We start from the raw sequence: 24,938 nt of genomic DNA on the forward strand, positions 1-24,938 counted from the left end.
CTTTTTGTATAGTGCTAAAGATGGGGAGAGCCAAAATCGCTGTGACTTTGCTCTAATTTTGTTGGCTTCTTTCTTTTCTTCTGGTAGGACGCCATCTTTTAAAAATAGTATGATGGGATCCATCAATGAGGGGCCTAGTTCTGTGCAACATACCTCTTCTGCTTCGGGGTCCTCAATGCTTGGTCTTGGTAGGTAGTCGATCAGTAGTGGATGAGGGATGGAGGTGTCTGCCATTGAGGCGAAGCCTGCTAGTTCGTCTGCTCTACTATTTTTCTCCCTGCCGATTTGCTCTATCCTTACTACTTCGAATTTCTTGATCTCTGTTCTGACCAATTCTTGGTACTTGGCCATCCTGTCATCCTTTGTTTCATAGTCGCCAGAAATTTGGTTTACCACCAACTATGAGTCGCTGTAAACCATTAATTCGGTAGCCTTCATATGGTATGCCGATTTGAGTCCTGCTAGAAGTGCTTCATATTCCGCTTCGTTGTTTGATGCTAGGAAACCAAGGTTGATTGCTTGCTCCACAACCAAGCCGTCTGGTGAGATGAGGACTATGCCAAGTCCTGCACCATGCCGGTTGGATGCTCCATCCACAAAGAGCTTCCATATCTCACCAATGAATAACTTCCAGCAAATGGAGGGGTCGGATGATGTCGTGGGGTCAAGAACGTTGCTGGTGTTTTCTTCAAGGTCCATGCTTGCTGTCTGCCCCTCGCTATCTGGCTGAACCAAGTCTTTATTTATTGGTGAGTCTTGGTTTGTTGAAGCTTGGTTTGTTTCTTCCTTGCTGTCTTTAGTCTGGTTTGCCTTTGAGTCTAACTTGGTACCTTCTGCTAGGGATTGCGCTATTCCGGCGTCATCTTCCATCCCTAGTTTGGTTGTGTCAGTTAGGTCGACTGGGCAGATATGACGACTTCCAGGAGTAAACTCTGCGACGAAGTCTGCCAAAGATTGGGCCTTTACTGTGGTCCTAGGTTGGAACTTGATGTCGAATTGTCCCAACTCTACTGCCCACTTCAAAATTCGCCCGGAAAAGTTCGCCCTCTAAAACAAAACTTTTAGTGGGAAAGCTGTGAAGACGACTACGGTATGGGCGTGAAAGTAGTGTGCCAATTTCCTAGAGGCCATCATCAAGGCTAATGCCAGTTTTTCCAGTGGCAAATACCTTGTTTCGGCTCCCAGCAATGTCTTGCTGACATAATAGATGGGTAGATGTTGAATTCCTTCCGCACGGACCAATACTGCGCTAATTGCGTGCTGAGAGACTGCAAGGTATAGGAAGAGTTCTTCTCCTGGTATTGGGGTGACCAGCAATGGTGGGGAGGACATGTATTCTTTCAGGCTTTCCAGTGCTTGGTCGCATTCTTCGTCCCATTCGAATTTGGCTTTTAAAGCTTGAAAGAATGGTCGTAGTCTGTCTGACGATCGGCTGATGAATCGGTTGAGTGCAGCCGCCATGCCGGTGAGATGCTGTAGTTCTTTTACTGAGTTTGGTCTCTCCAACTCCTGAATTGCTTTAATCTGGGAGGGGTCCGCTTCTATACCCCGGTTGGTCACAAGGAGCCCAAGAATTTGCCAGATCCTACACCGAATGCACACTTCGATGCGTTGAGGCGCAACTTGTGCTTCTTTAGGATATCAAACATCTCTCCTAGGTCCTTAAGATGGTCATTTTCATCCTTGCTTTTGACCACCATGTCGTCGATGTAAGCCTCCATCGTTCTTCCTAACAATGGTTCAAACATCTTGGTGACCATTCGTTGGAATGTTGCCCCTGCGTTCTTCAGGCCAAAGGGCATGACCTTGTAACAATATAGTCCTCTTGGAGTGGTAAAAGATGTGACCTCCTGGTCTGGTTCATGCATGGCGATTTGGTGGTAGCCTCTGTATGCATTCAGAAAGCTAAGTCGGTTGTGCCCCGCCGTTAGGTCTACCAGTTGATCTATCCGTGGTAGAGGAAAGCTGTCTTTTGGGCATGCCTTGTTGACTGTTTTGTAGTCGACGCAGACACGCCATTTGCCATTCTTCTTTGGCACTACAACCGTGTTGAAGATCCATTTTGGGTAGTGCACCTCTCTAATTGCTCCTGCCTCCAGCAGGTTTCCTACTTCCTTTGCCACTATTTCGGCATGGTGAAGTGCCGATCTGCGTGTGCGCTGAATGACTGGTCTGGCGGATGGGTGGACATTAAGTTGGTGACAGATGAAGTTTGGATCAATGCCTGGTATGTCGTAGGGTGTCCAGGCAAACACTTCGATGTTAGAGGTTAAGAATTCCAAAACCTCTAATCTCTCAGTGTTGGACAACGACGAACCGAGCAAAAAGAACTTATCCGGGTTCTTTTCGTCTATTTTTACTTCTACCAAGTCCTCCACTACTTTCTGATCCGCTGCTTTGCCGACTTCTGCAAATAGTTCATTACTCTCAGGTTCTTCCACCGAATGAACGTATCCTTTGGCAGCGCAACTGCCATTCACCGTGACGAAGCATTGCTTCGACATGATCTGATCTCCATAGACTTCTTCAATTATACCGGTGTCATTGGGGAACCGTATTACTTGGTGGTAGGATGACACCACCGATCGCATGGCATGCAGCCATGTTCTGTCCAGGATGATGTTGTAAGTAGAGGGGACCTTCAATACCCAGAACTCCACTTGTTTCGTCACGCTTCCTGCTCTAACTGGAAGAATTATTTTGCCGACGGGCCATTCTGGCATGGAGTTGAATCCAATTAGGGGGAGATACAGCAGGCGCCAAGTCTTTGTCTTGTAACTTCAGTTGTTTAAATGTTTCGTAGTACATGATTTCACATGAACTACCCTGGTCAATCAGAATCCGCTTGACGTCAAAATCCTTGACTCGGAGAGTGACGACCAGGGCATCATTGTGAGGGCAGTATATTCGTTCCAAGTCTTTATCCGAAAAAGACATGACGTTTGTTGCCTCCGTCTTCCCTTTCTTGATGGCAGGTTGGGCACTTAGTACCTCTCTAAAGTGTTCAGCCTTTTTGATTGATCCCCTGAGCTCGCATACACGCTCAGGTTCAAAAACTCCATGTATCACATTGATAATGCCTTGAGGCGGGGCGTCGATTGGCATCCCATTGGGGTTATTATGGTCCTGGGAGGCTGGTTGCGTTCCTCCTTCTATGTATTTATCCAAGTGGCCTGCTGCCACCAATTCCTCCAGGTGTTGTCTCAATGGTATGCAATTCTCAGTGCGGTGTCCCTTTTCTTTATGAAAGGTGCATCGTGATCTTTTGTCATAGTCCTTCTGCGCTTCCCCTAGTTTGGCTGGCCACTTGACGAAAGGCTCATCTCTTATTTCGCTCAGAATCCGATATATCAGTTTTTTGAACACCGTGGTTATGGCAGTGCGGATTCTCAACCATCTTTTATCCGGGTCTTCTCTGTTATCTCGTCTGCCACGTCCGTTTCTATTACTTCGATCTACCGTGTTGACCTTTGCTGAGGTCTTCTTTTCGGGTACTATGGTTGCCCCAGATTTTGCTTTGGCACGTGCGCCATCTTCTTCTACCCTGATATGCTGGTGCACTCTTTCCATCAAGGCTTCCATGGTGAGGGGCGGCGTCATGGTGATTGAGTCCCTTAGTCTGTTCCCGACTGGAAGGCCTCTTTTATACTGTGCAATAGCGAGATTGGTGGGGCAGTCCCCAATCTGATTGAATGTTTCCCAGTAGCGACTATTGTAGGATCTTAGGGTTTCTTTATCGCCCATGTTGATGGAGAGCAATTGGTCAATTTCCACCGGGGTTTTAGTGTTCGTTCGGAACCTTGTTACAAAGGCCTCTTCCAATTGCACCCAAGAGGCTATGCTGCCTTCTGGAAGTTTCTCGAACCAAGTTAAGTCTAGGTCGCCAAGGCTAGATGGGAAGAGTATGCATTAGGGCCTCGTTTCGTCTGTATACAGCCATGACCTGGTGAAAGTGGCTCAAGTGTGAGTAGGGGTCCGTCTTCCCTTCATATGTAGTAAATTTGGGCTGAAGGAAGCCTGATGGTAGGGGCGCGTTTTCAATCACCAGAACAAACGGCGAAGTCTGTAGCCTTGCTAATGCTTTGTCTGTTGGTTCGTAGGCAGGGCGCGGTATTGGCATTCCAACCTCGACGCTTCCATGCGTCCGAGGAGCCAACCGCTGTAAGGCAGATACTCTATGTGGATCCTGTGCCCTGGCATCCTCCTTGCATCGTGCCTTTGCTTCGAGCACGGTTCGTAAGTCGGATGATCTGGGTAATTCCGTCTGTCTAGATCTGGTTTGGTGCGAATGCGAGGGCCAATACGTGCTTCCTTCAGTGTATGATCTTTCAGATCTCGTCCTCTCAGACTTGGAGTGACGAGTTCTAGAAGACCAGGATTGAGTATCGCCTGTCCTGAGGCTTCTACTCTCTCCTTGCGAGGGTGTGGTATTCCTACTACAATTTTCTGAGTGGCAAGGGGGCGTTTTGTTTTTGCGCCCCTCTCTTGTCGCCACTTCTTTATTCTTCATCTGGCGCTTCAACGCCTCCATGTCGGCCGCCATCTTCCTTATCAATTCGTCTTGTTCCTTCACGCGATCTTCTAGAGCTTAAGGATCAATCCTCCGTCTTTGCCTGTCAGGACTTTGCGAGCGAGATTGAGTCCGTTTTCCCCTAGTATCTCTTCTGGGGTTATGTCGTTGGGGTTCCAAATCTGCCATGGGAGGGATAGAAGGTAATCCTTCACGCCTCATTCCCCCATCTGGGGTTTTTCCGTCGATGGCGGACTGTGGTAATTCTTCATTGTGCGCCATTGTTCTTCAAGAGGTAAAGCTTGGTCAAGAGGTTTTGTCCTGTCTGTACTTCCCACAGACGGCGCCAATTGTACGGGAAAGAAATAAACCTTCTCGTATAATCCTGTTGACCAAGTCTGTGCTCCTCCGTACGTCGTCGCTTTATCACCTGAAAACACAAACGTGAGCTAGCCGGCGAGTGTATGCCGGAAACCTCTTCGATGCCTAAATCAATAAACTTGACAAATAGACAAAAGCTCTGTGTATTCAGAAAGCAAAGTTGTGTGTTACCTCCCCAAATGTGATGTTTGTGAGCTTTTATAGGTTTCGAGTGGCACAATCCTAGTAGGACTTCTATTCCTCCATGCAAAGTCCTCCTAGGATTCGTAGTCCTGTAGGATAATGCTTATCCTTTAACATCCCCCTCACTGCTTAAACCAACTGAGATGGTTTTTACCATGGCCGAAAGAGTTGGCCGAACTATCCTTAACTCGGTTCTTCCTTCTACTCCTCCTTATCTTGGTTCTCTCATGTACAACCCATGGTACATTCAGACCGAGCTTCCAAGTAGCAAGGTTCTGACCGTTCTAACCACAATACGTTATAACCGAACTAACTCTGAGTCCGGCCTAACTACAAGTTGCTTCTGGACCGAAGTAACTTTACACTTCTTCTAGGCCGAAGTAATCTTTTACCTCTCTTGGGCCGGAGTAATCTTACAGCCTTTTACCCAGCCCTTCGTGCTTTGGGTCATAATGTCCATCTCATAGCTCGGCCCAATTTCCACAAAAATTACCCTCTCAGTGATCAAGGGTCAAGATTTGAAGCTGATAGATTTTCTTCTTTGTGCTTTCACTTCCACCCCATGAATTTAGGAAACAAATTGGGAAACAGAAATGGAGGGGAAAAAAAAAATTCAGTTGTCTTGTCTGGTCAACCAGCTGGTCGTCCAGTCGAACGTCTCCCGTCTTTTGATGAAAGCTACAATGCAATCGTTGAAGCAGCTCATATCAAATTGAGAAGTTTGCCTTTTTTTAACTCAAATTTGATGAAAAATTTACTAAATGGTTGGATATGCTCTTAGGCAAATTGGATAGGTCAAGTGGATGTTTGCCACCTATTAAAGGTGAGCCCAAACCAATATATAAAGCAAATTTATGGCACAGATCTTTTTTTTCTTGAAAATACCTGCAACTTACAAGAGCCCTTCTTACAGCAGTTATGTCATTATTCACTTATGTTCCAAATTGAAAAGAAAAAAAAAATAGAATTCTTAAACTTTTTGATCTTTTAAAATTCATGAAAATTATTCCTACTGGAATAGAGAGGAGACATTGCAATTCAGTGTATGTTTTTTTTTTTAAAACCAAAAAAAAAAAAAAAAAAAAAAACCTCAAACTAGTGATAAATCTTGCCAACTTTAATAATTCAAGTTATAAACTTTTCTATCAATTTGTAAATATTTTTTGAAAACACCATTAATTTGTAAATTTTCCAAATAGATAACTGAGAATCACCTTTTTATTCCAATCAAGTCCAAACATGGGAATTATGAAGACTCGGAATTACATTCTCATTCTCCCTCAAAATTCATATCATTCAAACATAACCTAAGTTAGAAATGGAATTAGGGATGCTGCTACGCAACCCGCACAGCAGCACCTGTAATATATATCTCCCCAAAAAAGAGAAAAAGATACTAAAGAGGAAAAGGAAAGAAAATATTTATACATAAATGGAATAATTCCCTGTTCTCTATTAACCAACATCTTAATAATTCTTGTGAAGCAGTACATTGTATCAAATATTCTCCACAACCATGGAGACCTGGATCCTCTGAAACCCTAAAATCTAATTGCAGAGCATCAAAACTGGGGAAATGATATATGAATATCATGCAAATCAAAAACTTAAAGAGAGAAGAATGGAAAAAATGACTTATATCTATGGTACAATTGCTTTTGAAAACAAGGAATGCTGCTGGAATGGAGTTGCTGTGGTTTAGAGGGAATGATCACATGCTTTGTTGTGACAAGATTGTTCCCAATAGCCACATGTGCAAGAACAGCCAATAGGCAACAAGACCTAGCCTCGCTCTTGGACGACTCATCAGAGCTCGACTGCCTGATACCCTGAAAAAATAAGAAAACAAATGTCAATTTGATGGAGTTACCTTATCTCTGCTCATTTATGCTCCGTTTATTTCCTGGCAGAAAATATAATCTACTTTTTCAGAAAATATTTTGTAGAAAATGTTTTCCTATATTTGGTTAGGACCTTGAAATTAATATGTTAATGGTGGTTTTAGTGGCAGTGGAGGTGGCGGTGGGGCTAGCATGGTGAAGGTATTGGTGGTGGTTGTGGTGGTGGTAGTGTGGTGCAATGAGTAAGACTTTACTCTAGAAAATATTTTCTACATTTCAAAAATAAAAAATATTTTCAGCCCAAATAAGTTTTTTTTTTTTTTCCAATAACCAAGAAAATAGTTTTCCGTAGACTCTTGTTTTCCATTGTACCAAACGCTAGAAAATGCAGAAAATGTTTTCCACCGATACAAAGGGAGTTGTTCACTTCAAATGTTTTGACTTGGAAACGGAAATATAAGAGGTCATTAAGAGCAAAAGTAAGCAACCAATGCATAACAGATCAAAACAATTTCTCAATCTTAAGCTTTATATTTTTGCTATTAATGCATTCAATCTTCTCTGCTTTCCTTCTTTCTGTTTTTTTTTGGGACATAATTCACCATACCCTATATTGTAACTTGAAGTCTTATGCACTAGGTACAACCATTCACCTAATTCACCAGAAACAAATTAAAATGCAGTTAATAACACTTTACCAAATTCCATCAAGTCGATCCGCAATCATCTTTCCTTGTACCGGAATGAGACCTGATGTATTAAGAGGCTTGAATACATGACCTGCAAAACCAGAGTTCAATGCAAGTTGGCATTGAAACTTGCTGACAAAAAAGAAGACAAAAAAAAAAAAACAGCAGCATTCTGAGATCACACCTTTATCTTCATCAGTTTCCTCAGTCTTGATCAAACGGACAGATTCTGAATCAATGTTGATTGCAAGTTGATCATTTGATCCCTTACGCAATGTTCGCACGTGGGCAGCAGTAGGGGCTGGAGCAACTGCTTTCTTCACAACAGGTGACTGCATGAAGATTAGGATGCAACAACTTTATGTATGCACTTACTTTACTTTTGTCATGTAATGTAAAGGGAAAATTGTAATCACTCGAGTGCAGATTTTGGAAGGCAAGTATATACAAACACATGTGCAAGCATATAAATATATAGTAATAATATCGACAGCATGCTAGTGCCACATGGTAACTCCCAGCGTAAAATACGGTCAACACCTTGCTAATTTGAAAGCTCTAACTTAAAGTTTTTAAATGATCACTTCTTGAACTTGGGTGGCTACATGTGCTACCAGATTAATTGATGCAAATAATACCCAGTTTGAGCTATTTGGTCTGGCATTTTCCTTGCTTATTTGTTGGGAAAATGCTACCAGATAAGAAAGAAGGTGGCTCATCACATCACTAATTGTTTCCAGGCTAACTTTGGAATACAGCAAAGGTGGAATCTTTAGCATTGTCAAAGGAGATTAGTTGCTTAATCTCTTCAGTCAAAGTTCCATTTGATAGAGTGCCCTTGGTTCTGGTGGTGTGGTATTATGTTTTAGGGGATTTTTCCTTTTCTATCGAAGAAGAGAGAATTATGCCAGTAGAGAAACCAAGGCCTGCATCTGATCAGAACTAAAGACTCGAATGGAAAAGTTATCAACTAATTTATTCATTAGAACAACATATGTTGCACATTTAGTTAGCACGCAAGCAGACAGTCAAAATTATTAAATATATATATATATATTATGACATAAGCAGCGAGAAAATATGCCAGAAAAGCATTATAACAACTTCTAACTTTCCAGTCTTCATAGACTTCAAGTAAGCACCAGAATTACTTGGTGGAACAGCTAAAAACCAGTGAATAACTCAGCGCTAATTGAATAAAATTGCATAAAGGAAGAAAGTGAAAAGGGGAAAACATATAAGAAAATATTTACCACATCTTCAATTTCAGTTATCTCTGATCGATTGGGCAAGGAAGGAGCTTCAAATATGCTTCTTTCCTGGGAACCCTCAGGTGAAGCAGATGCAGACCTACTTTGGTTAGAATCTTCTAGTAATTTAACCTTGGTTGACAATTCATCCATGACCTTTTGGCTTCCGAACAACTTGGCACCAAGTTCCTGGGCTTTAGATTTTGAATTTTCAGATGCCAAAATCACAGCCATAACCAGCTTTTCTAAAACTGGCAAGAGTTCCCTCACACCAGTGGATTTTTGATCTCCAACTAAATCATTACCTCCCAATTTCTGAATAATATTTTCCAAACCTAACTCAATCTCCACTAATTCACTCTTCATCTTTTCAGAGTCTTGCTTATCTCTAATATGGTCTTCAACTTCCTCCTGCAGATGTTCAATTTGACGAACCTGGACTTCAAGGGTTGACTGCAGCTCTTCATTGTCATGAGATAATAAGTTCATCTGATGCTGCATTGAAGCAACAGAATCAATTATGTAAAAGAGCTTCTTTGCATGGTCCGAATCACAAAACTCAGTATCTCCTACTTTGAACTCAGCAAAAGGGACATCAATGTCATTTAACTTATCATGGAGGGATTTCACTTGGGATGCTGATAAGAAAGTGTCTTTGGCCTCTGCAACCAAAAACATAAACAATAAGGTTAGAGACAACAAGAAATAATAGCAAAATATGTTCAGCAAGATTGAACTAACAGAATTACCTTTTTCTTTCATTGATAGAGTACTGCGCAAAGACAAAATTTCTTCTTCTCTGTCTTTCAACTTATCCTCTTTTGCCTGATAATCCTCTAGATTGAATCTCATCTCTTGGTATGAGTTTTCTAATGATTGTAAATCACTCTCCAACTTGGAAATCTTATTTTGGTTAAAGTCCCTTTCTCCTATGGCATTTTCCAAAGTTATTCTTGTTTCTGTCAATTTATTCTCCAAATCTTTAATTGCAGTGGCCGACAAAGATGAAATTTCTGCTTCTCTGTCTTTCAACTTGTCCTCTTTGGCCTGATAATCCTCTAGTTTGAACCTCATCTCTTGGTATGAGTTTTGTAATGATCGTAAATCACTCTCCAACTTGGAAATTTTATTTTGTTTCAAGTCCCTTTCTTCTATGGCATTTTCCAAATTTCTAGTTTCTGTACATTTATTCTCCAAATCTTCAATTGCAGTGACCAATACATTCCTTACATTCTCAAACTGTCCAATTAAAGCTCGGGCATTTCCAGCAGCCAGTAAAAGGTTCTCTGCAGTCTTGATATATTTGCTGCCGTCAAGTCCGAGCTGACGATCTGCTACTGCATCTAAACTGAATTCTCTCGCTTCAGATAACAAGTAGTTCAATTTTTTCAGCTCAGGTACAGAACTCAGTTCCACTGGATTGTTCTCAACTTCAATCTTCAGCTCATGAGTGGCATCAGTACAAACAGACCCCAAAATTGTAATATCATTTTCCAACATGGCTATCTTATTTTCCTGTGCCTGTCTATCCATTTCTAGATTATTCACTTCTTGCTTCAAAGATCTCATTTGCTCAATCTTAACTACTACTTCATCTCTTGTTGCTCTTAATTTTGTCAAAAGAGCTGCAATAAACTCATCCATGGAAGTAGAAAAACCTTTAACTTTATCTGCAAGAATCTTGTTTCTAAAATGAAATCCTTCCACTGTCTTTCTGAAATTGGATTCAAAACTGTCAACACCTTCTCCATTGCCCTCAACATTTTCCATTTCAACAATTGCAATGTTGTCAAGGCCAGCTGAGAACTTTGACACATAGGAATCTTGCTATATATATGAATGGAGAGAGAAAGAGAGAGCTGATTAGTGTAAAACCAACAAGTTTTTTATGATAAATTTACATGCACATACATACAGACACATGTAGCCGATCCCATTTGACGGGACTTAAGGCTTGGTTTGGTTTGGTTTGGTTTATATATACAGACAATGGACATATACAGATGGAATGCTAAAAGTCAAGCATGAGAAGCGAGTTCAAATCAAAGCAGCAGCCACTTTATATTAATAGTAGCAGAGGTTAATTTTTGGGTCCAGTTCATCCGTATAGCTCCTCCCATTGCCAATATCAATATTATGCCTTACAGTTCCAGAAAAAACATGAATTGGAACCCATTCTAGCTTGCATATCCCAAGTTCTAATAAAACAAAGAGTTATCTTCAATTGTTATTGTCTATCCTGTCTCTGCCAACAATTATTTTGTGAATTGCTTGAGCTTTTTCCATTGGCATGATTAATATGTTCAGAACAGGTGTTCCGAAAATTCACCAATAAAAATAAATAATAAAATGCATTTATCATGTGGACAAAAAGGCTCAAGAGGCAGAAAATGCCCAGAAATGCATATTTGATATTATTACACAATTATGCACACAAGCTGTTTAATTTATAGACAATATATTTGAGAACGTAATTTCAATATTACCTCTGTGAAAGGGTAACTTTGCAGTGTTTCCGACTCCATTTTGACAAAATGATCCTTTATGTCTTCAAAGAGGAGGTCCATATCTTTGAGGCTGTCAAATTTTGTCTCAAAACTTCTGCTAAGTAAGGACACAAGGGTCTCATCTTTCAAAAGCAACTGAAGATTGTTAACATGACTGGAGAGCTCCAGAGACCTACTCTCTAAGCTTCCATTGGTTCCAGCTAACTCTTCCATACACGCATTTACCTTGGAATTAAGTGCTGATATCTCCTCTTCAGCATTTTTCTTTTCACCAACAAGTTCAGATATGCTATTCTCTGCCTTCAACAATGCTTCTTCCAGTGATTTGATTGTTGAGTTGGCATCTGCCAGCTTGCTAGCCTGGGAATCAGCTTCTTCTTTCAGCTGCTTCATTGCACTCTCCAAATTATTTCTACCAACCTTCACGTTATTATTTTCCTCAGAAAGCAAAGAAACATTTGTCTCCACCTGAGACATTGCATCTTCAAGTGATTTTACAGTTCTGAACGCCTCTGAAAGTTTGGTAGACTGAATAGAAACTTCCTCTTTTGCTTTTTCCAGCTCTGTCTCTGCAGCAGCTCTACTAAGTTGAGCATCTTCTTTCTCATTCATAAGAGTAGAAATCTTATTCTCAGCTTCTGATAATGCATCTTCAAGTGACTTTTTCACTGCATAAACCTCAGCAAGCTTGCCAACTTGGGAAGACGCTTCCTCCAATGCTTTCTGTAACTCTTGTTCTGCATGTGTCTTGCCAACTTCAAGTTCTCTCTTTTCTTCAGATAGTCGATAAAGATTGTTGTCGGCAATTGACAGTGCCTCTTCCACTGATTCCTTGGCTGTGTTGGCTTCTGCCAAATTGCTGGAAAGTGTACCGGCTTCCATTTTTAGTTTCTCTACTTCCTCCTCCACATGTTTCTTTGCAACTTGACATTCATTTAGAAATCCTACAAACGACTGTACCTTCTCCACAGGTTCTTTGAAAGTTGAATCAATGGGAAGAACAATACCATCAATGGATTCAACCACTCTTTGTAACATGTTATTGCTCTCCACTAAGAACTGCTCGAGTTGATCCTTGAGATCTTTCATAGTAGTAAGATCAGCCTCCAACTTGGGGATTTGTTCCACATCAGTAGATAATTTACTAATCTGGTCCTTGCAATCACCAAGTGCAGATTCTTGCTGCTGTGAATGAAGCTTCAACTTCTGAATTTCTGCATTCTTTTCATCCAGAAGTTTCTTCAAGTTTTCCCGCTCTTGAACCAGTCCCTTGCCTTTCTTAACTGCCATAGATAATTTTTCCCTCAATAGAGCAGATTTCTCCTCAGAACGTTCGAGATCTTTCTGCATAGCGTTTTTCTCATGTTTCAGTGCTTGAAGTTCTTGAGATACAACACTCAACTCATCAGATAGAGCATTCACCTTTGATCTAACTGGCGTGTCTTCTTCTAATAATTCCTCACATAGCATCAACTCCTGATCTTTTATATATAATAGAGTTTGAATTCTTTCAAATATTTCTGCGTCAAGACCAGAAGATTCTAAGGAGGCATTACTTTGATCTTTGATCTTACCAAAACATCTGTCTATGAGCATGGCCGCATCAGAGGCAGGTTGACTGGCCTCTTCTTGACTGTCCTTCGTTATTCCAGATACCTCTAGCAGCATACTAACCACCCGATCCTTCTCCACTGAAACTTGACACTCCTTCTCAACAATCTCTTTGTACTTGTGCGTTAGCTCTTCCAACTCCTCTTGAAGATAATTCTTCTCCAGCGTTTCTGCTAAAAGTGAAGTGGTTAGGCGCTCCATCTCATTATGTGCAGCCTCGCTAGTCCTAACAATTTCATCTTGAAGATAATTCTTCTCTTGTGTTTCTGCTAAAAGTGAAGAGGTTAGGCGCTCTATCTCATTATGTGCAGCTTCGCTAGTCCTAGCAATGTCATCTTGCAGTTTATTAGCTTTACCCTTGGCCTGCGAAAATGATTCCACAAGCCAACTGACTCGAGATTCCAGGTCAGAAGATGAAAATTTTTCCTGCACATCAATCAAAGATAAACCATCTATCAGTTTGTGCAATTCCAGTGCTACACCCTTCAGTGTATTTCTTTCATCCACAAGCCATCTAATTCTCTCCATCATATCTGCCGACTGAAGTTCCTGGGATGCAGTGGTCAGAGACAAAACATCTTCACATTCTGCAAGAATAGTGTCCCTCTGTGAGAGTGCACTGTTCAGTGTATTTCTTTCATCTGCAAGCCATCTAATTCTCTCCATAATATCTGCTGACTGAATTTCCTGGGGTGCAGTGATCTGAGACAAAACATCTTCACATTTTGCAAGAACAGTGTCCCGTTGTGAGAGCGTTTCCTGCAGTGAAGCAACGAAATTTTCAGCTCCGACCAACTCCTCCTTACTTTTTTCAGCAGCCTCCAGGGCACTTGATTTCTCTTGTAATTCAGTCAAACATTTCTCAAGCCCACTTGTTTTCTCAGCAAGAGATTGTTTCAATGAATCTCGCTGCTGAACCAATGCCTTTCCTTTAGTCACGGCCAAGCTGAGCTTTTCTTTGGTATTAGCATACCTGGCTTTCTCGTGTTCAAGTTCTGCTCTAACTTTTTCCACATCTGCATTTGCCATCTTCTCCACTTCTTTGCTTTTATCAAGCTGTTCCACTAGTTTCTTATTTTCATCTTCCAAATAGCTTATTTTTTCAGCCAAGTCTACTTCCTTCCTTTTGAGCTCAAGCAAGGCATCACGTGCAGCAACAAAAGTTGTCCCAAGTTCATCTTGTACACTGAAATCTGACCTGACCTCAGTCAAACACTGCCTAAGTAGATCAATTTCAGAAAGGAAATTATTATACTTCCCAATTAGCAGGGAAGTGTTTTTCTCAACAAGAGATATTTTCCCAGTAATGGAATCATCCAACAATTCTTCTTCATTAGCTACCATGGCAAGAGAAGCAACCACCCTGTTTGTGATAGCCTCAATACTCTGGTGCTCATCCTCAACCTGTGGCAATGCTTTTAAAGAGTCAGAACTTCTATGAGCTGTACTTAAGGAAGAAACAACAACATCATGAGATATGGACAGTTCAGTAACCTTTGCATGAAGATCTTCAATTTCTCGATCCTTCATAAATAGCATTGCATGGAGTTCTTTAAATTTTCCCTCCGTCTGTAGCTGTACCTCCAAAGCATTCCTAACAAACGTGGAGCATTCATTCATCATATCGTGCAGTGCGTTATCAGATAATGAAATCTTTTGCCCCACGTCTCCCATTTCCTCTTCAGGAAGGCCATTAACCAAATCACCCGGATTTTCATTAAGCACTGACCGTTGACCATTCAGAGCCTTGAGCTGTTGGCGAAGTTTAGCAAGTTCGTTCATGAAGGCATCTCGTTCTTCCTGCACGACAAGTATAATCAGTACTGAGGGCCAACTTATTCAGCAGAACAGAAAAACTAACATAGATTGATACAAACCTTGCAATCCTTCGCAGAACCTTCTTTCTCACCAATGGTTTTCTCAAGCATAGCCCGCAGGTGTACCAGCTCATCCGTCAAGTCATGAACTTGTGTCCTGTTATCTGACTCATGAACATGAGTATCCTGCAAATCATCCTTTTCGTCGGACCTCTCTTCAGTTTCAGGGATTGCCATTGCTTCCCTATTATCAGAAACAATTAACTCATCTGGACAGTCAACAAACATTTCCTCTTTTCCCCCATCCTCTGCCAATTTTACATCACTTGGGCCATTTTCTAGAGAATCACCCCTAGTCAATAAAACCCCATTACTGTGATCAACATGATCCACCTGAAGAGAGCTGGGTTCCTGCAGTTGTTTTTGCTTAGCACATTAATATAGACACAGTGACCAATTTAGAGCTAAGCTAAGGCGTTCTTCAATAAAAATATTAAAAACAATTTGCAAAAAAAACCCCAAAGACTATATTTGTTTAGTATGGAAGTGATAGAAATTAAAAGATAGTTAATTTTCTTGAACAACCCATATTAGCATTGAAAAAAAAAACACAAGAAAACATAATAAAATTTGAATTGGTCCATCCAGGAGATTACCTGTAACTAATATTTCAAATTTCTCTCTATCTTTTTCTTGTAAATTTTACATCCTAATCAAAGCTTGCAAGAAAATAATATTTTCCTTCTCATTTCTTTCCTTTGACTTCACTTTCTTTCATTTTCACTTTCCATCATTTTTTCTTTCTAATCAAACAGAGCCAAAACGAATTCACGAACTAGAAAAAAAGGGAATGCACAAAAAAAAAAAATTAATAATTATAAAAAAAAAATGCAATCTCACATTCCACATTTAAAATACTTTGTGAAAACAAGCAAAAATTTCAACAACAATTCACAAAATTCAAAAATTTTCCACTGACTATATGACACTCAGTTCAGATTCCACCCATTTTGATTAAAAACATGGACATATAATTTTAGAAACTAAGTTCACAATTTTATTACTATTACTATAAAATATATGTACAAGCGAAAATGACAAGAACTTAGAAAGAAAGTTTGCACAGAACATGAAATTTTCCGGGACCTGATTAACTGAAACTTCCCCACTGTAGCCAGTTCCTGTTCCATCATCATCCCTCACTGGTGCTGACTGAAAATCATTGGAGTCTCCATTCCCCACAGCTCCAGAACCGTTCAAGACCTGATTCGAATCATGATTGTCCGACATCTTCTCCAATCATAATCCTTATTCAAAAATCAATATTCAGATCTGAAAAAATACATATCAATATTCATTCAATAAAAAAACAATGAGGAAGAATTGATAATCAATAAACAAAATTAGATTGAAACCCTAGAAATTGACTGAGTTACCCGGTGAATGAAATTGAATTGAGAATGTTTCAGCAATCGAAAGTGCGATCTTTGAGATTAGCTTCTTTGATTCGATTATTGAATTGGAGAAGAAGAAGAAGAAGAATTGACAACAAGAATCGATCTGGGAATTGCTAAACGTAGCAAAAATGGTGTCTGTTTCAAAGCGTTTTGGCATGTGCTTGGAGGGAGTGAAAACGGCGTCGTCTGGTACAAGGATGGTTCCAACCAAAACAAAAAAAAACATGAATGAAGTGTCGTTAAACGTGTACTTGCTGTTAAAAAACGATTGCCACGATAGCAGGGCGTTACTGCCTTAAAGAAGGTGACCAAAGAAGGAGGAAAAGTCAATAATTCATTAAACAAAACCAACCCCCCCCCCCCCCCCCCCCCCCCAAATATTTTATTGTATTTTATTTTATTTTATTTTTTTAATGAAAATTGATTTGTAACTCAAAAAATTATAAACTCAAGTGGTTTAAAAATCAAAATGACGTTGTTTTGGTCTTTTTTTTTCCTCCTCTTTTTTCTTTGAAATAGAGACGCCAGAAAAGAAAGAGATGAGGAACAGAGAGAAAAGGTAGAAAGAAAGAAGAAAAAGAAGAGAGAGAGAACAGATCTGTGCATACAATCAGAGCGACGGTGATGGCGATGGGCTGTGTATACACACAGAGCAACAGTGATGGAGGGTTTGCAACGATGATGGCGTCGTCGATTTCTTCTCTGTTCCATTAATCTACCAATCTTTATTTCTTCTCTCTTGTTCTTTCTCTCATTTTTCCTATGTTCTTCTATCTTCTTCTTTTTCCTCTTCTGTTCTTCGCCTCTGTTTTTTTCTCTCTTCATTATGTTTCTTCCTCTGTTCTTTTATCTTATTCTTTCTATTTATTTTCTTCTTATTTCTTTTTCTTTTTCCTCCTCTTTTCCTTTTTCCACTGTTTTTTTTTTTATTCTTTTTGTTTCTTCCTTCTCTCCTATGAGTTATGGAACCTACAAGTTATGGAAATAAAGAAGAAAAGAAAGAAGAAAAAAAAAGTGTCAAAACGACGTCGTTTTGACATCTCGAACCATTCGAGCCCTAAAGAATTCGAGCTACCTAGTGGGATTGTTTTTTTTAATAATATAATTATTGAACTTTAAAAATATTCAGTGTGATTGGTTTCCCTTTTTTAAATTCAATTTTCTAAAAATTACATTTTTTATTTTTCATGTTTTTTTATTTTTAATGAACATTTTTAAAATTTTAAGTAATATTTTTTTTTAGATGCAACTTACCTAGATGTATCTAAATAATAAAATATTTGTGAAAAAATATTTTAAAAAATTATTAAATACACAAAAATACGAAAATGTATTAAATTTTCGTATTTTTTTGTTTTTTTGATATTTAGTGAATTTTTTAAATATTGTTTTCACAAATATTATATTTTTGAAGTGTATTTATGTTAGTTATGTCTAAAAATTAAAAAAAATACTTAAAATATTAAAAAAAATCATTGAAAACAAAAAAAAAATACAAAAAATAAACAAATAGAATTTCCTGAAAAGTGTTTTCTAAAAACTAAAACCAAACAAGCTGATTAATTTTCTAAAATTACCCTTTAATAGTACATTTTTTTGGGAATATCAATTGTCACAATTATACTTTTTATATTGTTAATGAATTTTAAAAAAGGGCAAAATAGAAAATTTATAGTATTTGAGTCATTGATTTTTGAAAATAGACTAATATTTTGAGACGGATGGAGTAAAAGGTTTGGCTTGTTTCAAGATGCGATTTTAATTTGAGAGAGTGTTTGGATTTAATAAGTTTATTTTTAGATTGATTTCGGTAATTTGAATTATTTATTTTATAAGATTATTGGGTGGCATATTAATTCAAAAAATTAAGATGACTGGATGTCGATAACTCGATGTTTGAATCATATTTATTTTTAAAAATGAACGAGAAATAAAATTTCAAGAATAACTATTAGTTTTTGTAATACAAATTTGGAAAATAGTATGGTGTACACCCTTGTGCACCATATATACCTTATAAATAAAAAGAAAAATGACATAATCTCAATTTTTTGAATCACAACTTTTTAAAAAAAATGTTATAACTAAACACAATATGAGACATAATTAAAGAACTCATAAATTATAACTAAAATAATGTTATAACTAAATAAGAAAATGACATAATTAACTACGCATATGGTATACCATTTTTAAAAGAGTGTGTATTAGAATTTCTCTACAAATTTAATTCAAATATATAGTTATTGATATCCGATAATCTTATTTTTTACATAAATATTTTACAATTAAATACTACAAAGTAAACTATTTAAATCGTCAAAATTAATTTTAAAATAAACTTATTAAATCTAAATGTTGCTTAAGTTGAAATAGCTAACTTGAAAAATGAGTCCAGCTTGTCTGAAGTTGAGATCAAGACTGGACCCGTCCAGTTCAGTCCATGGGATCCATTTTTGGGCCTGTTTTGATAATCCGAACCGTTCAATATGTAGAACTCGTCGAGTACTACATGTTTATAAAAAATCACATTGATCGGATATCAATAGTTATGTGATTAAATCAATTTTGTATTAAAAAAAATGGACGGTGAAACAATTAACGGTTGATAAAAAACTGTTTTGTTCACATAGTTATCGATATCCGATTAATATGATTTTTTACAATCATATAGTACTCGACGAGTTCTACACATTGAACGGTTCAAATTATCAAAACAGAATCCATGCTAAGCCCTCACGAACCGAACAGTATAATCCAATCCGATCTTGGACTGAACCAAAACCACTGCCTTGAAAAATCAAACCTCTTATTAAAAGCTTTGGGGGAAAACGTGTCCTTTGATAAAACATTTGGGTATTCTTTTTACATTGTCAAACATTTTCTCCCCTCAAATTCATTTCTCAATTGTTTTTTTATTTTATTTTTTATTTTTATTTGTTTGTGCGCAAAATAGCTTGTTTGGGGGATAAAAAATATATTTAATATTATATTTGGTGATTTCACCTACATTACTATTTAACCTCTGTATACCCTCCATCTTATTACACCATTAAAAAAAATGTAATTCTCATTACGCCCCTCATATGTTACCAAAACTAATCCTAAATTAATTATTTCATCTCTTTACACCAGTAATTTTGGTAACACAGTGCTAAATAATTTAAATTATTCCGATGTTATGTTGTCGGAAAAAATAGATTTTTTTTTTGGGATCAAATCAACTCCAATCACATAGAATTGAAAGAAAGAGCGCAAACAAGAGCAATCGGAGGACAGGAAACCCAGTTCAAAGGCAAAGATTCATCTAGGCATGCACGAGCCGTCCAATGGGCCACTCCATTAACTACTCTGGGGCACTAATTAAAGGACACAGAAGCTCTTCCAGCCAAATGTCTAATATCATCTATAATGACACCTAATTCCCAAGATGGAACTGTTTCGGAAACACACAACCGGATAACCTCCAGATTATCACCTTCAATTTCCACCTGTGACAGGTTTAGAGAAACAGCCATTTGGCAAGCATATCGAACTGCTAAGGCCTTCCCCTATGCAACGGAAGACATTTGGATCCTCTTCGCCAGCCCATCAACCAAGCGGCCCCATCCATCCCGAAGTAAAACAACTATAGCGCCCTTCCCAGATGGTAAATTAGAAGCCACATCACAATTAAACTTCCAAGCGCCCATACAAGGAGGTAACCAATGGGGATCCCTCTGTCCTGCACTTAATCATTTTAAACTGGGAACATGAGACCTCCTAGCAGCAAATGGACCCGTCAGTTGAGCATTCAGAAACTCTGTTTCTTCCCGATAAGCCTTAGCTAAAGCTTCCCGCGGGTTGACAGGGATATGTTCAAAAATAAACTCGTTCTGAGTCTTCCAAATGGTCCAAGCTAACCAAATCAGTTTAGTCAACAACACTCTGCCCTGCAATGTGGATCCAAATTCTGACAGTCGGTCACCAAACCAGAGATTGGCTGAAGTGATGGGTACAGTGTCGATTCTAAGACCTAATCCACAGCGAAACCACACTACTTTAGTCCAAAGGCACCGAAACAACAAATGCTCAACAGATTCAGATTCGAATTCGGAATGACAAACAGGACAAACAAGCTCAGGAGAACACTTGCGAAAAAACAAGTTCTGTCTCATAGCCAAAGAGTTGTTACAGATCCACCAAAGAAAGTGCTTGAGTTTCAGAGGGACCTTCAAGCTCTACAAAAGCTTCCATTCTCTATCTGTCCACACATGTAATGATGAAGGTAATGAGGCTCGATCGACAGCTTGGCGAATAACCTGATGATACCCCGATTTAACCGAGTAACACCCTTTCGAATCAAAATGCCACACCAAACAGTCAGTCTGATCTGCGACCAAAATAGGTATGGAGAGAATTGCTTCACATTCCTCGGCTGAAACTGCACTTGAATCTTCCCACAATCCCACTCATTAGTAGAATTTGTGATAAAGTCACTAACCTTTAAGCTGTCACACCCAGTAGCCCTGTTAGAGACCACTTTGAAACCCCTGACTGCTGGAATCCAACAATCTTCCCAGAAGTTGATGGACGCCCCATTACGCACTTGCCATCTCAAACCTCCTTCCAACAAAGCCCGACCTTGAAATAAGCTAGCCCAAGAGCAAGAGGCATGAGCCCCTTTAGCAGCATGGCGGAAATCAGAGCTAGGATAATAGATTCCTTTCATAATGCGGGCAAAGAAAGAATCAGGGAAATGGATAAGCCTTGACGGGTTAAAAGTGCATCATTAAAAGCTCGAAAGTCCCGAAAACCCAAACCCCCGTTTTGCTTGAGTAAAGTCAATTTCTGCCAAGAAACCCAATGGATGTCGCTGCCTATCGGATCACCTTTCCACCAAAAATTCCGAATATAAGAGCTAAGCTTGTCACATAACTTCAGAGGAAATTTGAAACAAGCCATTGCATAAGACGGAATAGCCTGAGCTACAGCCTTAATGAGAGTCTCCCTTCCAGCAGGAGATAAGATCTTTGTCTTCCAACCTTGCAATTTAGATAGCACCCTTTCACAAATAAAGTTATAAGCATCAACCTTTGATCTGCCCCAGCAAGAAGGGAGCCCCAAGTACTTTGCATGCTCCCCAATCTTTGAAATACCCAGAACTCCACGTAACAACTATCTTTGGGTCCTATCCATGTTTGCCGAGAATTGAATCCCCGACTTATCAAAATTGATAGACTAACCCAAAGCTTCCTCATAAATCTGCAATACTCGGAGCACCTCCCTACACTGCGTCTCCGTGGCTTTAAAGAATAACAATGCATAGTCAGCAAACAAAAGGTGAGACAAGATAGGGCACGACCTACGGATACGCAGGCCAACAAGTCTCTGATCCCAGACACTCTTCTCTAGCAACTTGGAAAGGACATCAATCACCAAGATGAACAAGTATGGAGACAGCGGATCGCCCTGACAGAGACCTTGAGATGGGATAACACTTATCCTTTTGGCTCCATTAATAACCACCGAAAAAGAAACAGTTATAACACACTTCATCCCCCAATGTACCCACCTCCCATGAAAGCCCATCTTCACCAAACAGCTCTTAAAAAGTCCAAGCGAACGCGGTCGTAGGCCTTATTGAAATCCAATATAAGAGCAAGGTCCACTGATTTCCCTTTCCTGATCTTAAGGGCATGAAAAGCCTCATGTGCCACAATAACATTGTCCTAAATAAGGTGACCAGACACAAACGCTGATTGATTAGGAGATACCACAACCCCAAGAACTTTTTTCAGTCTATTAGCAAGAATTTTTGTGATGATCTTGACAATAAAATTACACAAGCTAATAGGCCTGAAGTGTGTCAATTTAGTTGGAGCCGGAACTTTCGGAATTAAGACCAAGTTGGTGTGGTTGAGTTCTTTAGTAAAAACCCAACTCTGAAAAAACTTCTAACTGCTTTGCACACCGCCAATCCCACTACATCCCAATATTGTTGATAAAAGAAACCCGAAAAACCATCAGGTCCAGGTGCTTTAAGAGCACCAAGCTGAAACACCGCAACACAAATTTCCTCATCGGAGACATCACGAGTTAAGGAGGCATTCATATCAGTGGTACTAACAGATTCAACCACTACCAAAGCAGGCCCCATCTCAGTTGGGCTTGCACTCGAGTAAAAATAAGAGAAGTAATCAGAGAGAAGGCCATCAATCTCATCATCCGTGGTCACCCAGCTACCATCATCACACTGCAGTTTAAGGACTTGATTTCGCTGTCTCCTTTGATTAATAGTTGCATGAAAAAAGGCTGAGTTTTTGTCCCCGTAATTGAGCCAATTAATCCGAGACCTCTGATGAAGATACATTTCTTCTCGTTGCAACAAAACTATGACCTCTACTACCAACTGATCTTGAAAGGATAAATTAGCATCCGTCGGAGGTTGACTTTGGATACTAGCAATTTGGGCTTTCAATTCTACGATTCTCGATTTACAATTACCAAAATCGGATCCACTCTAGGCACTAAGCTTCTACTTACAACATTTAAGCTGCCGAGCCAATTGATGCATAGTAGAGCCCATTGGATTGAGATTCCATGCCTCCTGAATTGTCTCTCCACCGGCAGGGCTACTGGACCACATTGACTCAAATTTGAACTGCCGAGGAACCCGCTTGGGTGGGATACAACAGTGCAAAAGCAAAGGACAATGGTCGGATCCGACACAAATGGCATGAGGAAATTCATTTCTCCAATCAACAGTAGCCAGAGCTGTTGGAAAATGGTTTTATATAGGCATAATTTTGAGTCCATTTTGGGTGGGCCCCAAACGTCTTTTGGGGTGGGTCCGAAGAGGCTTGCCGCGTGGCAAGTCACACGGTGAATACGGTACGTCAAAACCATTTATGAGTGAATGGGAAGTTGACGTCGTTTTCGGGTTTTACATTAATTTTTTAGATAAAATTCATTTGAATTTTTTCAATAAAAATTATTGTAGGAATTTAATTTAATTCTAAAATTCAAATTTTGGATTCCTGAGTGGTTTCTTAAAATTTGTAATTATGAGAATTTAATTTAACTCTAAATTCAAATTTTAGATTCCTAAGTGGTTTCATAAAGTTTATACCTCTTCTTTTATTAAACTATTTAAATATTATAATATATATATATATATATATATATATATATTTTAAATAGTTTAATGAATAGTTTTAGTACCATCAGTTACAAACGGAACTTTATTTTCAGAAGTTTGAATAATGCATTCAATTGACTAACGGTCAATTTTGTTTGACTTTTTGGCACCTGTTCATTTGAATCAAATTTATTCAAAAACAGTGGTGCACCGGTTCTATTTCGGATTGCTTTTAAATTTTGCCTATAAATACTACTTGATTCCAGCAGTTTTGTGGATCAAATTTTTATCCGAAAAATCAGCACTTTTGCATTATTATTCATATTATTTGTTCCTTTGTGCTGTCCAGTTTTTATTTTGCATTTTATTCTTCATTTTAGATTTAGAATAAATAAAAGAGAGTTAGAACACAGGTTTGGTTCGCCGAACAAATTGTTTGGAGTACTACTACAATTTGTGAAGATCATTGTATCCTGGGAGATAGACGCCATTCAACCGTAAGCACCATAGCGGGGCGAATCTGTCTTAAGGACAGAGTGTCACACACTTGACTTGGTTTTGTAATTTTTATTTGGTTCAACAAAATATTTTCTATAAGTTTTACTTTATTTTGTTTGAATTTATTTCAGTTTATTTTATTTACACAGAAGATTGTTCCAACAATCTTAAGACAGATTCGAATTATTCTGTTTACAGAATTTTTCGTTTGTTTTCCTTTTTCATTCTTCGTAAATAATTTCGGAAGAAAATTATTTTCTGTGGATTTACAAAATAATATTCTGGTTGGAAAAACAAATAGTGATTATATGCTATTTGACAGATAGTAGTAATATACTGTCTCTTTTCTTTGACAACAACTAGTAGTACGATACTGGTGTCATTAACAATTCAGAATATATTTTTGTGGAATTTTTTCAAATTAATTTTGGGTTTTAGAAATTATTTTCTGAGTTTTTCATTAATTAAAATTCTGTTTTCAGTATTTTAATTATTGGAGTGTTACAAGATATTTAAATTCTTGTGTGGAATTAATTTGGTTAAATAAAGTTTTATTTTATTTCCAAATTAATTAGAAAAATAAAAGTTATAGTTTTTATTTCTTTTATTTTACAAAATTTAATTTCTTGTGTGAAATTAATTTGGTTAAATAAAGTTTTATTTTATTTCCAAATTAATTGAAAAATAAAAGTTATATTCTTATTTCTTTTATTTTACAGAATTTAATTTTCTGTGTGGAATTATTTTGATTAAATAAAATTTTATTTTATTTCCAAATTAATTGAAAATATAAAAGTTATAGTTTTTATTTCTTTTACTTTTACAGAATTTACTTTCTGTGTGGAATTAATTTGTTTAAATAAATTTTATTTTATTTTCAAATTAAGTGGAAAATAAAAGTCACATTCTTGTTTCTTTTATTTTTACAGAATTTAATTCTGTGAATTTGGTTTAATTTTCTGTGTAGTATAAATTCTAATTATAATTTTGTTTTATATATTAGAATTGATGGCTACTGAAACAAATGCCCAAACAAGTACTACTGTGGTGGCTGCAATTACGCCAACCCCCTCT

At 38.3% G+C, this 24,938-nt stretch overlaps 2 protein-coding genes across 3 annotated transcripts; both read right to left on the reverse strand.

Annotated features, from left to right (window-relative positions):
- Nucleotides 1-6,484: 6,484 nt before the first annotated feature.
- Nucleotides 6,485-17,174, reverse strand: TNO1 (TGN-related, localized SYP41 interacting protein). 2 transcript variants are annotated; one of them, XM_082871434.1, is made up of 11 exons: nucleotides 16,855-17,174; nucleotides 16,226-16,432; nucleotides 15,936-16,121; nucleotides 14,850-15,200; nucleotides 14,467-14,772; nucleotides 11,341-14,376; nucleotides 9,604-10,681; nucleotides 8,858-9,516; nucleotides 7,789-7,936; nucleotides 7,614-7,695; nucleotides 6,485-6,903 (listed from the first exon to the last, which is right to left on the reverse strand). In XM_082871434.1, exons 3-11 carry the CDS (start codon nucleotides 16,077-16,079, stop codon nucleotides 6,786-6,788), a joined length of 5,922 nt encoding a protein of 1,973 aa, XP_082727560.1. In that variant the 5' UTR covers nucleotides 16,080-16,121; nucleotides 16,226-16,432; nucleotides 16,855-17,174; the 3' UTR covers nucleotides 6,485-6,785. The 2 variants fall into 2 exon arrangements, with proteins under 2 accessions (XP_082727560.1, XP_082727559.1); XM_082871433.1 differs by lacking the exon at nucleotides 16,855-17,174 and having other exon boundaries at nucleotides 16,226-16,608.
- A 3,779-nt stretch (nucleotides 17,175-20,953) lies between these two features.
- On the reverse strand, nucleotides 20,954-21,817 carry LOC145792075 (uncharacterized). Its single transcript, XM_082872563.1, has 2 exons — nucleotides 21,472-21,817; nucleotides 20,954-21,270 (listed from the first exon to the last, which is right to left on the reverse strand). Exons 1-2 carry the CDS (start codon nucleotides 21,815-21,817, stop codon nucleotides 20,954-20,956), a joined length of 663 nt encoding a protein of 220 aa, XP_082728689.1.
- Between the last annotated feature and the right edge of the window lie 3,121 nt (nucleotides 21,818-24,938).

Source organism: Camellia sinensis, chromosome 5 (assembly GCF_055761805.1).
Source record: "Camellia sinensis isolate YWXY chromosome 5, ASM5576180v1, whole genome shotgun sequence".
NCBI lineage: Eukaryota > Viridiplantae > Streptophyta > Magnoliopsida > Ericales > Theaceae > Camellia > Camellia sinensis.